The 15,930-nt window shown below is 46.2% G+C and overlaps 1 protein-coding gene across 1 annotated transcript in view; it reads left to right on the top strand.

The window, feature by feature from the left end:
* Positions 1–15,074, top strand: part of LOC133345274 (SCO-spondin-like) — a 178,995-nt gene extending 163,921 nt beyond the window's left edge. Inside the window, 5 exon segments of the mRNA XM_061555889.1 lie at positions 3,877–3,972; positions 5,560–5,620; positions 6,632–6,762; positions 12,543–12,693; positions 14,448–15,074. Of these exon segments, the coding sequence (XP_061411873.1) occupies positions 3,877–3,972; positions 5,560–5,620; positions 6,632–6,762; positions 12,543–12,693; positions 14,448–14,464 (456 nt within the window). The 3' untranslated portion in view covers positions 14,465–15,074.
* Positions 15,075–15,930: the final 856 nt, after the last annotated feature.

A 15,930-nucleotide genomic window follows, 5' to 3' on the forward strand; every position in this document is an offset into this window, starting at 1 on the left:
GGCAACCAGGGACAGCCGTGGCCAATTGGATGACCTTGTTAGGATAAATGTTTAATAAAAAAAAAACAACGTTAGAAACGAGACTTCGGGACATGGCCGGGCGGAGGTTCGCGAGGATTGGCTGTTGATCTTATTTTTCGAGGAAATTAAAAACGGTGAGCTCACGGGAACGTCGTGAATAACGTTCACACAGAGGGGGTCTGTACACAGTATGCATGGCTTTGCGTTGGCGCAAAAGGGAAATTATCATTTGTCAACGCAGTCTTCGCGGTGTGCATGAGTGAATCTAAGAAAAGTGTCGCGTATATTGTTTCGTGTCATGCAACTCGCATCGATTTCGAATACTAAATGCAATATAATGAAGTCGTTCATTATTTTCTGTAAGGAAATATGTATTCATTACTTAGACACGTCTCATTGAACACACATTGATCATAAAGTCAATAATTAAGCAGATGAACCTCGCTATTTCCACTCGGCCACGTGAATGACTGTATCATCGCAAGGAGGCAAGGTTTGTAAATCGGACAAAGATCGAGCCATCTTATGAGAGATATCCTCTTGCATGTCAATAAGGTACCTGTAGGGGGGGGGTTGGGGGGGCAGTACCGCAAGTAGGTCGCTGACCTATCTCTATACTCAACATGAAGAGTTTATTTTGCTTGGAATAGAGCGTTGCCCCCTTGCACGCGTGGCTGCAGTTTCTGCCCAGATGTCATCATCGTGATCATCGTCGTCACGATTAGCCCCGTAGGTGTCCACTGCACATTTCGTCATTTGTTGACACTTTCCTCTCTGTCTTATGCCAATATGCTTTAAGTAGTGCCACATCTTTTTTTGGCGCCATTCTCTTATGTCGTTCGGATTTAAACACTCATTATATTGGCTGATGAACACGTTAATATGTAGAGGACAGCCGAGCTTGCAGAGGGAATTTGGCCGCCGGTTTCGTTTCCCGCTCGTCCGCATTTATTCCGAGTTGTCATTTCTCTTAAAAAAAATTACAAGTTTTTAATTATTTTGACATTATTACGCTGGTTTTTTTTTTGGGCCACCCGTCCCTTGTAAATTGTGGATCGTTATTCACAATATTTAGCGGCCAAAGCCAGCAGGGATTTGCTGTTGTCTCCATTGTCATTTCTCTCTCTCCTCCCAACCCGAACCGGCGTTTTCCCCCTTGCTGAGATATTCTGATTGCCTCACAGTGTTGCAGCTCATGAGCTGTAAAGCTGTCGCGGTGTGTGTTAATCATCGGTTGGCACCTGGGACCGGGGGGTTATCCTAAGTTCATGGCCAGCATATCCCATCAATTAGGGACCAACCGTAGTCTGCGAGGAGCCCACACAAAGAGCCCCATTATATCCACATAATTTGGAGTGGAAACACAAAATTGGAAGGGTTATCAGTCTCCGAAAAAACGACCGCGCACCCAAGAAAACAATTACTCTGTTACGGTGCGGTAACAAAGCCGTGATGCCAGTTTTCTCACTTATATTTTCAATTTTTTTATAATTTTCATATTTTCCGTGTCAGGTGAATGTCGCCCATGGGTAATTACAGTCTCTAATGCCAGAACAACATATTTTGAGTTAGCCGTGTAATTGTACTATGCCCCTGTGCGTTGCATTAATGTTCAGAAGTAGATTACAATGCAACTAAGCACGATGTTAATATATATTGCGTTTAACATAATATGTATTTTTTACATTATATTATTATTAATCAAATACAGCCCTTGGTTAGTCCACTTGCTGGATGATGTCTTCGCCTTTGTCGTCGAGGTCGTGAATGTTGATTGACCAAACTTCACCACGCTGGTCAGTGCAGTTTGGTGAAGGGGGTGACCCAGGACCGGTTCAGATGTCACCGCCGATGTTAACCATGGCCAAGAATCAAATCTCAGAACTTGCCAATTCACCATTAGTACAGCACACTGGTGTGTTGGAGAGCAAAGCCGCAACATTTACAATCTGAGTACGACATTTCGCCAGTAATTACAACCGGAATCATCAGGCTGCAGCCAGATTTGTTATTTTTGTTAATAAACTCACTGAATTGTTTTTTTTTTCAAAATAGTAGCAACACATATGGATGTGTATATGTGGAGAAATGGGAGCGATAGTGTAACGTATAGCGCGCTGCGCTACGAACCCGGTGACCCGAGTTTGATTTCCACTCATGGACAACACCGTTGACGATTATCTGAACTGGTCCTGGGCCTCCCCTAGGTCGACTCAGCCTCAAATGAGTACCTGGTACGTAACTAGGGAGACAAAGGCGGCCGGGCGTGCTGTTGGCCACAAACCCCGTCGAGACAGCAGTGCTGTGTAATTGTATTCTGCCGCTGCAGTGAGCGAATCTGTTCACCACAGCTGCTCTCGCTGTAGCGAATGCGGCCTGGGTCAGAGAAAAAAAACGGGAATGCTTACCGCGCGCATGTGGAAGTACTGCAACGAGCTGAGACACACGTTTATACATATTTATCTTCACAATCGAAATCTTGATTTATCCAGGAGAAATCCGATGAGCAAAGGACCTCTTCTCCTTGGTTTTTTCGGTAAAGTCACGTAGAAGGGAAATAATAAAATAATAAAAATAAAACATAATAAAATAATTCTCACGACGTTTCGGCCACAACGCAAGCTGCCGTCCTCAGGTGAAGAACAGGTCTGTCGGAAAGACAGCGTCTGAATATGTGGACGCTGTTATTATTTATTTTATTATGTTTTATTTTTATTATTTTATTATTTCCCTTCTACGTGACTTTACCGAAAGAACCAAGAAGATGAATCCCTGCAGTCACGAAAGCTTTAAATCGAAATTTAAAGGAGCTCTTTTTCATACATGCCCAGGAGGACGTGAAGCAGTATTCTAAAGAGAAAAGTGGTAGTTCTACTGCTTCTTGGCGTGAAGCAGCAGTTGGCGCACTGCGTGATGAAGCCGGCGACCCGAGTTTGATTCCCGGCCACGGCTAATATCAATGGCGAGCAATAACTGACGGGTCCCGGTCGCCTGCTTCCTTAACCCGCACTCAACCGGCGTGGTGAAGTATGGTCATACGACCAACTCAACTAAGAAGGCGTGGGGAGTCCGTCATCCAGTAGTGCATCGACAAATGAATACAAATTGTTCGAATTCTTATTATTTTGTGAGCAGCAGATAATATGTGCAGGAATATTAAATAATCTAAAGAGAAAACGTGCAATCGGGCCATAAATGCTGCTTCGCCAGAAACGGCTGCAGTGTTTCTGCTATTCTTTACGCTCGGTAAATCTGTGGGGTTTACTGGAATCAGCTCCACATGAATGGACTGCTTGGGGATTCCGCTCGTTAACCCCCTGACTCTAGGTTTTCCCGGAGCCATTACGTTGCAATGCAGAATTAACTGTGCGTTTATAGATGAAAGGGTGTGGGTAGGGGGCGGGGGGGGGGGTTGCCTCTGACTACACATTAAATTGCAAATGTGTTTTTTTCGCGCACGAAATATCTATGAACCCATTGACCTGGCCTTGATTATTTATTTTAAATGTGTCCCTATGAAACTGTGTTTTTATATTAGTTCCTGTTTTTCTTGGGCTCCGTTTTCATTTTTTGCATAACGGATGAGAATTGCGTCGGCAGCGATGTAGAAACGTGCAAATTAGTCGGCGCTCTTCGGGGGTGCTGCTGCTGCTGCTGCTCGGCAGGGAACGCCGCGACGTGAAATGTTTGCAACGTTTGCCTCCCTCTCACCCCACCCACCTCGCCAACGTCCTCATCTCCTCACCTATTTTTTATATTGTCCCAACTGTCCTGCTGATGTCAGCAACAACCAACACGGGCGTTTGCTGTTGTCGGTCATCATCGTCGTCGTCGTTGTTGTCGTGCGTGCGCTAGTCTGGCCAGCGCTGGATGGAGGGCTGCCACGAATGCCGCTGCATCAACAGCATGAAGATCTGCAAGGCGGACTGCCCCAAGCTGCAGTGCCTGGAGGTCTGACCTCTTTCTCCCCGGTATCACTCACCGTCTCGCCGCGGCACATTTCACACCCCCGTGGGAGCGGCGACGCCTGTTTCCTGCCCCACCGTCGCTCGCCTAGCACGGTTGGCGATGTACGGTGCGAAAGAAGTTCGACGTGCATACACGCACACACGAAGCCAGAAAAGCGCAACGCTTCATCTGCATTTTTTCTTTAATTTGGAAGCGTCGTCGTAGCAGCTTCTTCTTTCGCACTGCCGATGTAGATGGCAAAACAACGAACACAATTTCACATTTAGGTGGTCTAGCCAGACAACCGTGTCAGGAGAACGCGGAGTTTATCGCTGTGAAGTTTGTCTCATAGCAGCACTTTGTTTGCGAGTTTATAAACACGCGTATTTTTTATCGCGCGGTAGGACAGCCTTGATATGCCAGCACCAAGTACGTAATTGAAAAAAGTAGGTTGATATGCAATGGCGTGCACGTCTGTGTTATGGCTGCCTTGATTTTTAGTTGTCTTTGAAACACCTCCCAGCGCATGGAAGAAACCTGCACACCACTGCTGCAGAGAATATTTAGCTGTAGCCAATGTAGCTTGGATCAAATAAGATGTAAATGTTTAATGTGTGCACAAGGAAATATATTCTGAGAATTTGTGATCCTTTTTTCTCGCTGTCTGGGGTGTGTAGCTGTAGTTGTTTGTGCACCGCGCTGTGAAATCGGTTTGATTCCGACCCACGGCGCTCTCCCCACTGCACACACGAAGCATCAAGGCCTCTCACCTGTCCAGGCCTCTCACCTATCCAGGGTTTCTGACCTGTTCAGGGTTCTCACCTGTCCAGGCCTCTCACCTATCCAAGGGTTTCTGACCTGTTCAGGGTTCTCACCTGTCCAGGCCTCTCACCTATCCAAGGGTTTCTGACCTGTTCAGGGTTCTCACCTGTCCAGGCCTCTCACCTATCCAAGGGTTTTTGACCTGTTCAGGGTTCTCACCTGTCCAGGCCGGCATATGAGAAACTTTAAGCTCTCGCTGTACACCTCCGAGTTCTCGATCGAACAATGCATCCGATTCGCAAAAAATACGTGCTCGCGTTAGAAACTGTTCTCATATTCACCATTGGAACCTCGTTTGCCAGTAGAAAAATATGATGATTGTTTTTTTACCCTTTTATCTGGCAACAAAACTGACACCTTTTTTTTTACAAGGAGTCATGTTTGCATTGATCACAATACCTGCGGTCGGAATGCAAACAAAAAACACAACTCTGATAATGTATGCACTGTCCTTTTGGCGTCATCTGGTCCAACACCATGTGAGACTAGGCTCTAAGAAAAGCTGTCTCGAGTGTGGACCAATCAACTTCAAGGACAGTGCATACATTATCAGAGTCGTGTTTTTTGTTTGCATTCCGACCGCAGGTATTGTGGTCAATGCAAGCATGACTCCTTGTAAAAAAAGGTGTCAGTTTTGTTGCCAGATAAAAGGGTAAAAAAACAATGATCATGTTCTCATATTATTATGCTGATCGACATGATGCGGTACTGACAGAAATAAAAATAAAACGTTGTAGAAATAACGTCTGCTGTTTCTCTCCTACCTAGGGAGAAGTGAAGGTGGAGGAACCGGGTAGCTGCTGCCCTGTGTGCAGGAAGGAGGTGATCGGTAGGTTCTGATGCACGCCCTCCACACTGCTGTGTATCATCATCGCCTTATCTAGTAGGGGCTGCCGCAGAAAAAGTATCGCCAATTTCATTGTGATGTTCGCTCACATCGCTTCTGGTCTCGGGGGGGGGGGGGGATAAATGTGCAGCCGTAGATGCTGTTTTCGCCAAAAGACTGACGCAGCGATTTTTTCCGCGTCTTATTTGATTGCTGCACAGATGTGTGCACGTGACATTATTTAGTTGGACGGCAATTTCCTAACGCTGGCAAACCGAATTTTGATGTCGTGTAAATGTCGCCCTTGATTGTTACATCCCGTCTCATATTTGGCTGGATGGAGCCTCAGATGGCACCTCACTCCATCAGCGGTTAATGCCGTAGAGGCCTACGTGAGATTAAAGATATTGTGAAAAATCATAGCGTCTCCAGCCACTCGTGCAGCAACTGACAAACCGTCATGGCAATGCAACTTCATTTACATGGGTCTGTATATTATGTTAATTGAGACGGCTTTAAGAAGTTAAGTGATTTATGGTTTGTTATTTAGTTTACCGTAATGTGTGTACTTAAATGCCGAGTACGATTTATCCATCACTTTAACAATTTTCTGTCGCATTTGCTGAATTCAATATTCGACTGAATTATTAATTATTATTTTAATATTACAATAACAGTAGTATTTGCCATGCATATTTAGGCTTTTGTCGGTCTCACAATACCGAAATGACAACGCACCCTCTTCTTCACGCAGTATGTGCGTATGATATATCCACATCCATCCATACTGATCTTGTCAAAGGCACTTCACATCACAGCAGTTGAAGGTTACAGGATAGGATAATGCACTTCTATTCAATTACCCCCTTTACATTATTCAATCAGTTAATTAGTTCACTCGCTTGGCAGTTGCAGCAGCAACAGTGGCTTCAGCGTGACAGCCTGCTCGATCTTGTGCCAGGGTTGCTCACTTATTGGTTGGCATCCCACTTTGGCTCGCCCGACCACACGCAGATGAGCAGGCGGACGTGTGCCAGCGCTACACAGAAGTGCGTAACATCACCAAAGGCCTGTGCCACATCGCGGGCGTGGAAGTGAGCTACTGCCGGGGGAGGTGTCCGTCGCGCACCGTCGTCATACCACAGGTGAACGTCATACCGCATGCGCGCTATCCCTCTCGGCCTCGTCACGGGAGGATGAAAGCGCATCAGCCAGACTCCCGCGCATCAGAGGGGTGACGGCTGCCCGTAATGCACCGTTCTCTGCTCACTGCCAGGCCTTTGGTTCAAATTCCCTTCATCCTGTCCGATCTTGAGCTGTCTCCATAACGCCCCCCCCCCAACCCCTTTCCATCAAGTTGTTAAGCACCAACCTTCCTTTCTCTGCTTTCTCTGCTTCTCTCCCAACATCCTTCTCATGTCACGTGTAAGGCGCCTTGTGAAGTGACTCCTTCACAAAAGGGGTGACGTGAATGTGATGTTCATTAAATCAGTGGCTGCCTGTACATGACAGCTAATTTGCGGACTGATCCATCTTTGTGTTTTTTTTTCCATGAAGATAGCATGGCGAGAATTGCGGTGTGTGTTGGGAAGGGAGGTGGTGCGGGTGGAGGGGGTTGCGGCCAGTGCCAACTTGGACAGAATGAAAAGCTCATCCCCTAGTATTAAATACTCAGGCATCTGGTAGCTGTCATTGTTACACATGAGAAGAAGGTGATGCGATTTAAATTGACCTGCGCACTTCCAAATCCTACAGCGCCTGTTGCACGACGATTATGCATCAGTGTCAATCGATTAGCAGCCCTTGGCTGATAATCACCGTGTGCCTTTCTCGCCCCCATAAACCAATCGGTATAATACCTTGAAATGATTGCCGTTTACAACTCTAACGACAACGTGCGAGCACAACTCACTTCAAGGTGGTCTGTGAAAACTTTAGCATTCAAAATAAGCATGTATATCCTCAAACAAGGATGGAAGCGAGACTCTTTCTCCAATCGGAGTCCTGAAATGGTGGTGGAAATGACACATTGTACGAATGACTTTATGAACGTGAGTTGGGCATTCTATAACCACCTCTCCATCTGGCCGGACTGTGGATGATCAGGAAAATATTCAACCCTGATGCAATGAAGAGTAAGAGACTACACAAATTTTTCTATATATTTACTTGTTGATTTGTCACCACTTCGTGGAACAACGAAAAAAGCAAACTAAGGCCGTTAAATCGTCTATTCAATACCAGTAACCACGAAAACGTTGCTGCTAAAAGAACTGATTACCGGTTTGCTGCACACACAGTACAGTATAGAAATATATTTCTGGCAATAAGCATTTCGGTATCACCTTTTTAACTGCGATCTGATTGCAGCTGCCACAGTTGTGTAATGGTCAGCGAGCCGGACTGGAACTGCAGAGGGTCACCGGTTCCATTCCATCTCGCCTGTCCGGCACTTGAAACAACGGTGCAAATCTTGACCTAAGGCTTTCGTGACTGCAGGAATTCATATTCGTAGGTCTTTCGGTAAAGTCACGTAGATAGGTTCAAAAGAAAATAACAAGAAATAACAAAAAACTACGACGAAAACTACGAAACCAATACCTAGGCCGTGGCTGATCATTGTTTTAACGCGGTGGGCTCACACGAAATTGATTTATCTCAGACGAAGGTACTTTGCAAGCCCACTGGCTATCAACAAAGATTCGTTCATGAAGCCATCCAGATATATAGACACAGACACAATTTCAACCGAGAAGATGGGTACAAACTGAGCAATAATTGGAAGGACGTTATCAACAAGTTTAAGTCATAACTGGCTGTGATGTTCTCATCCTACCTGCCATTAACATGCTAGTCTCTCATTAACATGCTAATTTTCACCTGGCAGCCCTTTGATTGGTGGAAAACCATCCACCGTTGGGTTGGCTGCCCACCACTTACATTATCATTGGCTGCTGACATTTGGGCTATGCCCATTTCAAACCCCTTATAAACAGTTTGCCTTGGAAACTAACCCCCCTTTTCCTGAAGACGATCGCTTGTGTTGCGATCGAAACGTCGTCGTTTTTTTTTTCTTTTTGTTATTTTCTTTGAGCCTACCTATGTGACTTTACCGAAAGATCCAAGAATACAACGGTGCAAATAAAAAATAGTTTTAATCACCCCCAGACGCGTCGTGTTCACCTACAGTTGAGTCGACCGGCGGGTCTCGTGCGGTCGTGGGGTAAAGTGTGGGTATGCCCCCCTGAAACAGACTCAACAATCGATTTCTGTCTTAATTTGGAGCTTTCGTGACTGCAGGAATTACTCTTTGGTTCTTTCGGTAAAGTCACGTATAAAGATACATCTTTAAATCTTTATACGTGACTTTACCGAAAGAACCAAAGAGTAATCGATTTCTGGTTCATGACCTTCTGAACCGACAGTACATTTTCAAAATGGCTGCCGGTTATGGTGGCTGTCGTTTATTAACCCTAAAAGAAAACGAAGGTACGTCTGGCGTTGCCTTCGCCATTTCTTCTGAATAAATTGCTCCCCGCTATGCGTCGGTGTACTCTGCACACTGTGCAATAAACCAGACACGGCTCACCGGACATTCACGGGGTGGAAATTGTCAGCAAGCATACATTTTTAATGATCAATTTCACATATTGGCCAACCTCTGTCTTTCCCTGATGGGCACCTGTACTGGAATAACATCAATCGATGGTCACATCGTTATCGCAATGCCAGTGCTTTCCATGTGCAAGCACCGCTCATTGCTCTGCAAAGACACCCTAATTGAATGGTACGATTTTTATTACGATTCAGATATTTATTATATATTTATTATATATGTCTGTAGATATTTTTTTTACCCAAGAGAAAAAAAACATGTGGGAGTATGTTGACTATTGCTTACAAATGGTCCATCGTTTGCCTTTATTTAACCCACCGTGAGCTCAATGAGAAGTAAGTGCCTTGCCAGGTACGCCTGGGTGACACCGCACAAAAAAATCAAATTGTACCAAAGGATATCCAGTCGCCGTGTCAAAATATATCGTCCAGAAACATCCCACGTGAAAAACGTGTGAGATATTGCACACGTAAAAAAAAAAAACGTAAGATGTTAAAGGTTTTAATTATCTCGGCACCCCAGGCCTCCAATCTCCCCCCCCCCCATCCCCTAAGACTTTGTACTGACTTTAATTGACCCAATGTTCTGAAAAATATTACACTCAAAACGATTGGGCAAGGATGTGATTCACTTCGTGCCGAATGGATGTGTTGTTTATTTTGATGTTTTCTTTTGCAGACATGCAAATCTAGTGCCTTTAAAAGTTACGAACATGAAAGGTTTTGGAATAATTGAGTCAGGTGTCACTGTTACATGACGCCCTTTGAAATCCTGGCCCACGTGCCGAGTTTCACGGGTGTACATGACCAGAATTCTGTTCTCTATCTCCATACATAAATAACATTACGTTATTTTCTATGGTTTACTCTCCAACGCAGCACTGGTGTGCTGTACTAGTGTAATGCGGGCGTAAATGGGCGGGGCGGATATGACGATCCGAGAGGGAGGAGTCAGGGTCACGTGGGGGAGAAGTTATAGCGGGGAGACAGGAAGCTATCTGGTCAGTCGGGGGAGTGAAGGGTGGTGAACACGTTGGGTGGTCGCCGTGCCTCAGCCTGGTGGCTGAGGGGCTCATGACGGCGCCAGCCAGCGGGGTGGAAGAGAGAGTGGAGGATTGAGGTTGGAGTGGCGAGATAGCCACAGAGGCCACGAAGGGCTGAGGTAGGAAGTGGCGAGATAGCCACAGAGGCCACGAAGGGCTGAGGTAGGAGATGGCGAGATAGCCACAGAGGCCACGAAGGGCTGACGTTGGGAGGTGGCGAGATCGCCACGCACGGAGGAACAGGGAGCAGCGATGGAGCTGCTGTGAGAGCAGCCAGAGGGCTGCACCAAGAGCCTGCAGCGGAGCTGCAGGAGCGCGGAAGGCTACGGGAGCGAAGGCAGATGTGGAGCTGCCAGGCAGAGAGTCTCAGGAGGAGTGCCGTGAGGGAAGGAGAACGCGAACCCCAAATAAAGGACACGGAGTCAGAGAGAAGCGTCTGAGTCCTTTTATTACACTAGTAACGAATTGGCATGTTTTGTTCACGTGACAAACCTTACTAATTGGCTGTGTCGGGTAGTGGTGGAGTTAACGGCATAATTATATTTACGCGATCTAACCCAAATAAATTCTAGATTTGAAGTTTTTTGTGACTGCAAGGATCCATATTCTTTGGTTTTTTCGGTAAAGTCACGTAGGTAAAAAATAATAAAAATGAAAACAACTAAATTAAATCATAAGCCTCCGGAGGCTTGTGTTGCTTCTGAAACGTCGTGATTAAATGTAGTTGTTCTAATTTGTTGTTTTATTTATTTAATTTGTGATGTAATTTAGTTATCATTTTTATTATTTGTTACCTACATAACCCAAAAACCCCTCTATTTTGGATGGCATTATTTATATATTTAGCACATAAGCCTATTTGCTCTTCAGACAGATATCTACAGGCATCCATGTACGCAAGCAGAGTACAGCATGTATAAAATAGGTACCACTTTGTGAAAGGTCGACAATGATTGTCCTCGGGATAGACTTGCACTAATCTTTGGAATGTGGAATGAGTACCAGGGTCCCAGGTCTGCAGAGGTAGAGAGATGATCAATGGCCCCACTTGAAGAAATGATGCAGTTTGATTATTCTTGTTTTGCTTCAGAAACGACGAAGGTTTTGGTGTTGGCTTTGTGATTTTTAATTTCTTGTAGTCTGAATAAATTGTTTCTGTCATTGGTTGCTGTACTCTGCCAGGAAGTGCAATCTATGTGAAATTTAATGAAAACTAAACTATTTGTATGTTACCAGGTAAGTCCCACTTAGCTATATAGCTCTTCTTTAGAAGCGACCTCGCCGTAAATAATAGCGCAATAAAGTGGCTTATCATGCGGAAAATACTCTAAACGCACGTTTTTACATGTGGAGTGAAAAACCGGAGGACCCTGAGAAAAATACACGCGACCACGAGGAGAGGCATCCAAACTCCAAATATACACAGCAGGCGTCAGGGTCTGGATCGAACCCACGACCTCCTGCACAACCAGGCGAGGTAATTAACATCTCCTAGCCACCGCGATGATGATGAGAAAGAGATATCCAAACTCCAAATAGACAGAGCAGGCGTCAGGGTCGGGATCGAACCCACGACCTGCACAACCAGGCGAGGTAGTTAACATCTCCTAGCCACCGCGATGATGATGAGAAAGAGACATCCAAACTCCAAATAGACAGAGCAGGCGTCAGGGTCGGGATCGAACCCACAACCTCCTGCACACCAGGCGAGATAGTTAACATCTCCTAGCCACCGCGATGATGATGAGAAAGAGACATCCAAACTCCAAATAGACAGAGCAGGCGTCAGGGTCGGGATCGAACCCACGACCTCCTGCACAACCAGGCGAGGTAGTTAACATCTCCTAGCCACCGCGATGATGATGAGAAAGAGACATCCAAACTCCAAATAGACAGAGCAGGCGTCAGGGTCTGGATCGAACCCACGACCTCCTGCACAACCAGGCGAGGTAGTTAACATCTCCTAGCCACCGCGATGATGATGAGAAAGAGACATCCAAACTCCAAATAGACAGAGCAGGCGTCAGGGTCGGGATCGAACCCACGACCTCCTGCACAACCAGGCGAGGTAGTTAACATCTAGCCACCGTGATGATGATGAGAAAGAGACATCCAAACTCCAAATATACAGCAGCAGGCGTCAGGGTCGGGATCGAACCCACGACCTCCTGCACAACCAGGCGAGGTAGTTAACACCTCGCCACGATGACACGCCACGCATCGTCTTCCGAACGCTCGTGACCTTGCACCCCTTTTGCGCGACGCAGGAGCCGTACATCGAGGCCGAGTGCGAGTGCTGCAGCTACCGGCTCGACCCCCAGCGGCCGGTGCAGTTCCTGCGCCTGGAGTGCGCCAACGGGGAGAGCGAGCCCGTCGTGCTGCCCGTTATCCACAGCTGCGAGTGTAGCAGCTGCCAGGGTGAGGCCAGCGTCGGCCACGATGGTAGCCACGGTGGGGGGGGGGGGGGGGTCACATCGCCTTGCCCGCTTGTTCAGGCTGCACAGCAGAGGTCGCAAACGGGTTTTGATTCCTTACCCGTACCTGTACCCGGCCGCACCAGGGTCGCAAACGGGTACCTGTACCCGGCCGTACCCGTACCCTACCCGTACCCGGCCGGGTACGGTACGGGTATCGGGTACCTGATTGCGACCTCTGGGATGAAGCCATGTTGCAGGCGCGGGTGGGTTGATTCTAGGAACTTGAATTGTGAGAAGAGACAAGACGTTGGGAAATTAGTAACAAACAGTTACTCACCAGTGACTCACGGTCTACCCGTACCCGGCCGCACCAGGGTAGGGTACGGGTATCGGGTACCCGGTTGCGACCTCTGTTGCACAGGGAATACGTCAACCGCAGCCCGCAGGGTGGACGTGTTTGATGATGGGGCACGGAAGCAGGGGGGTGGGGATGTGGAGGAGGCAGAGGGGGAAGTGGGAGTGCGGAGAGTGAGTGGGTGTATGCAACATTGATTTGAAGCTTTCGTGACTGCAGGAATCCATACTCTTTGGTTCTTTCGGTAAAGTCACGTAGGTCGGAAAAATAATAGATGACGACGTTTCGATCGCAACGCAAGTTATCGTCATCAGGCGTAAGCAAGAGGAGGGAAGCTGCTGATGCAGGCTGCTCTTCCACCTGATGACGATTGCTTGTGTTGTGATCGAAACGTCGTGATCTATTTTTTTTTCTACCTACGTGATCCAAAGAGTGTGCGTGTATGGAGTTCATTGTAGGTAAGGATTGGTAAGGTTAATTGTTTTTTTGCAATACCTGCAGTCTATGCAAACATGACTCCTTGTAAAAAGGTGTCAGTTTTGTTGCCAGATAGAAGGGTAAAAAAACAATTATCATATTTTTACTGGTAAATGAGGTTCCCATAGTGAGATTGGTAAGGTTGTTGTGGTTAAGGCCTGGTCCTCCCGCTTCTAGTTTAGGTACGATGACTTTCTAATTATACACAGTGATCGATGTAAGGATACCCCACTGATTTCTAATGGCCCTCTTATTTAGATATAACATCAGTGACCTCAGCTTGTATGTCTCTATGTTGAACTTCTTTCGCACCGTACGTAGCCAACCTATAATAATCGGGGGTGCGATTCGCACGGTTGGCCTAACACATTGCTCATTTCGGTAAGCTTTGTTGGAAAAATAGTGCATGGCGAGAGTGTTAAAACGTTACATCCGTCTATTGAGATTGGTTTGAGACGTGTAGAGGATTGGTATATTTTTTTTCCCTGGAATTTATCCATATGATTGTAGTGCCGTATCTATAAATGGGTCACCCCCTACTGTTAATAGTGCATGCGCACTGCATTGTTTACCATAATCTGTATCATTGAGGACATGGCCTGCCGACACCTCGAAAAATATCCACGTATATTTAATGACTCTCATTCGGCACTATTAAGGCCATTCATAGGGTATAAGATTATAAATATCGGAGTGACATTAACACGCTTCCATCGCGTGCACTGGAATAGTTTATTTATTTTTTTACGTTACTCAGCGGGCTGAATAACGTGCATCGCATTTGCACTCGGTTTTACACAATACATTTCTAATCGCGTGCAAGTGTTATAAATGTAGCGCGCGTTAATTTCTAATTGTACAAAAAAAACACAGTCATGCTGAGCAGTAGCTCAATAAAACAAATTTTGCGCTTCTCTTCTCAGGTGGTGATTTCTCCTAAACGCTGACACTGGAGGAAGAGGGGTGAAGGGTCTCGTAGACGTTCCGTGCTGACATCAGCGAAGCTTGCGAATTTATATGTCGGCATTAGTGTTCACGTTCTCGAAGTCTTTGTCGTGTCGGGCGCGCTCATGAAAACCCTGCCTCGTTTGCTTCGTGGACAAAATCCTGTGGGTTGCCCTTGCAGGAATGCTACCGTGCGATCTCAGTCATCGTCGTTTGTGTCGTTATCTTGAACGGACGCTGGCGTCGCGCATCGAAGAGCTGCCCTCTCCGATTGTGTACAACGCCGCACTGCGTAACGTGACGGGACTTTTAATCATTGCGGATGATCGCTTCTTAGTTGCTATTTACCCAGCAAAGAGATGGATGCTCTGCATCGGTTTAGCAGTCATCCTTATATTTTCCGGTAAGATCTAGACGTGGCAATATTTTTCTGTAGCGCGAGGAGCGTCGCCCTTAAGAACATGAACAAGTTGTGGCAGGCCTTGGCTTTCGCACAGAAACGCCTCCGTAGATTTTCACGCGAGTGTTGGCAGCCTTACCTTTTTTCCACTTTCGCACGCGAGCGTCGTTGGCATTACTTCGCCTCAATAAAGCAGCAAATATGAAATGCGTTTGTCTTCTCAGACCTGTGTGGTTTTGTTGTTGTTGTTGTTGTTGTTGTCGTTGCATGAATTGTATTGTTAAAGGTAAAGGTGCAGCCCTGCAAGATTCCTGCTCGCGTGCTGCCGGAAGGTTCCTCCGTACCCTCAACTCCGACGGAGCACCGTCTCTAGTTCCACTCGACCCGGCGTGGGCATCCAAAATAACAAGGAGAGACATACTAATAGGGATTTTCCCCTTTTTTCTGGCAACAAAACTGACACCTTTTTGCAAGGAATCATGCTTACATTAACCACAATACTTGCAGTCAAATGCAAACAAAAAAACAATACTCTGATCATTTATGCATTGTCTTTGAAACTGATTGGTCCACATCAGAGACAGCTTCAAAGACAGTGCATACATTATCAGAGTATTGTTTTTTGTTTGCATTTGACTGCAAGTATTGTGGTTCATGTAAGCATGATTTCTTGCAAAAGGTATCAGTTTTGTTGCCAGAAAAAAGGGGAAAATCCCTATTAGTATATTTTGGTTACTGGCAAAGGAGGTCCCATGAAAGAGAGACATTTTTTATTTAAAATTCGGTAAAAAAAACACCCTCAATATTTCAAGAGCCAAAATGCGATGTGAGTACGAGAGACGGCGAGTTCTTCGTAATTAGCATCGAGTAGCAGTTCGTAAAGAGTTACCGCAGGCGCCTCGCAACTGCAATTTGCCGACCCCTGCACTGGAAAGTGCTCTGCGTGACTCTTCAGTATAGTTTGGCCTGCTTGTCCACGCGTTGCGCACATGCATGCAGCATTTTACAAAAACAATCGCGAATGGCTTTAAACGCTCAACGCAACGCATCGTAAAGGTTGA

The sequence above is a fragment of the Lethenteron reissneri genome, chromosome 21 (assembly GCF_015708825.2).
Source record: "Lethenteron reissneri isolate LAM-NWPU_2019-01 chromosome 21, ASM1570882v1, whole genome shotgun sequence".
Taxonomy (NCBI): Eukaryota; Metazoa; Chordata; class Hyperoartia; order Petromyzontiformes; family Petromyzontidae; genus Lethenteron; species Lethenteron reissneri.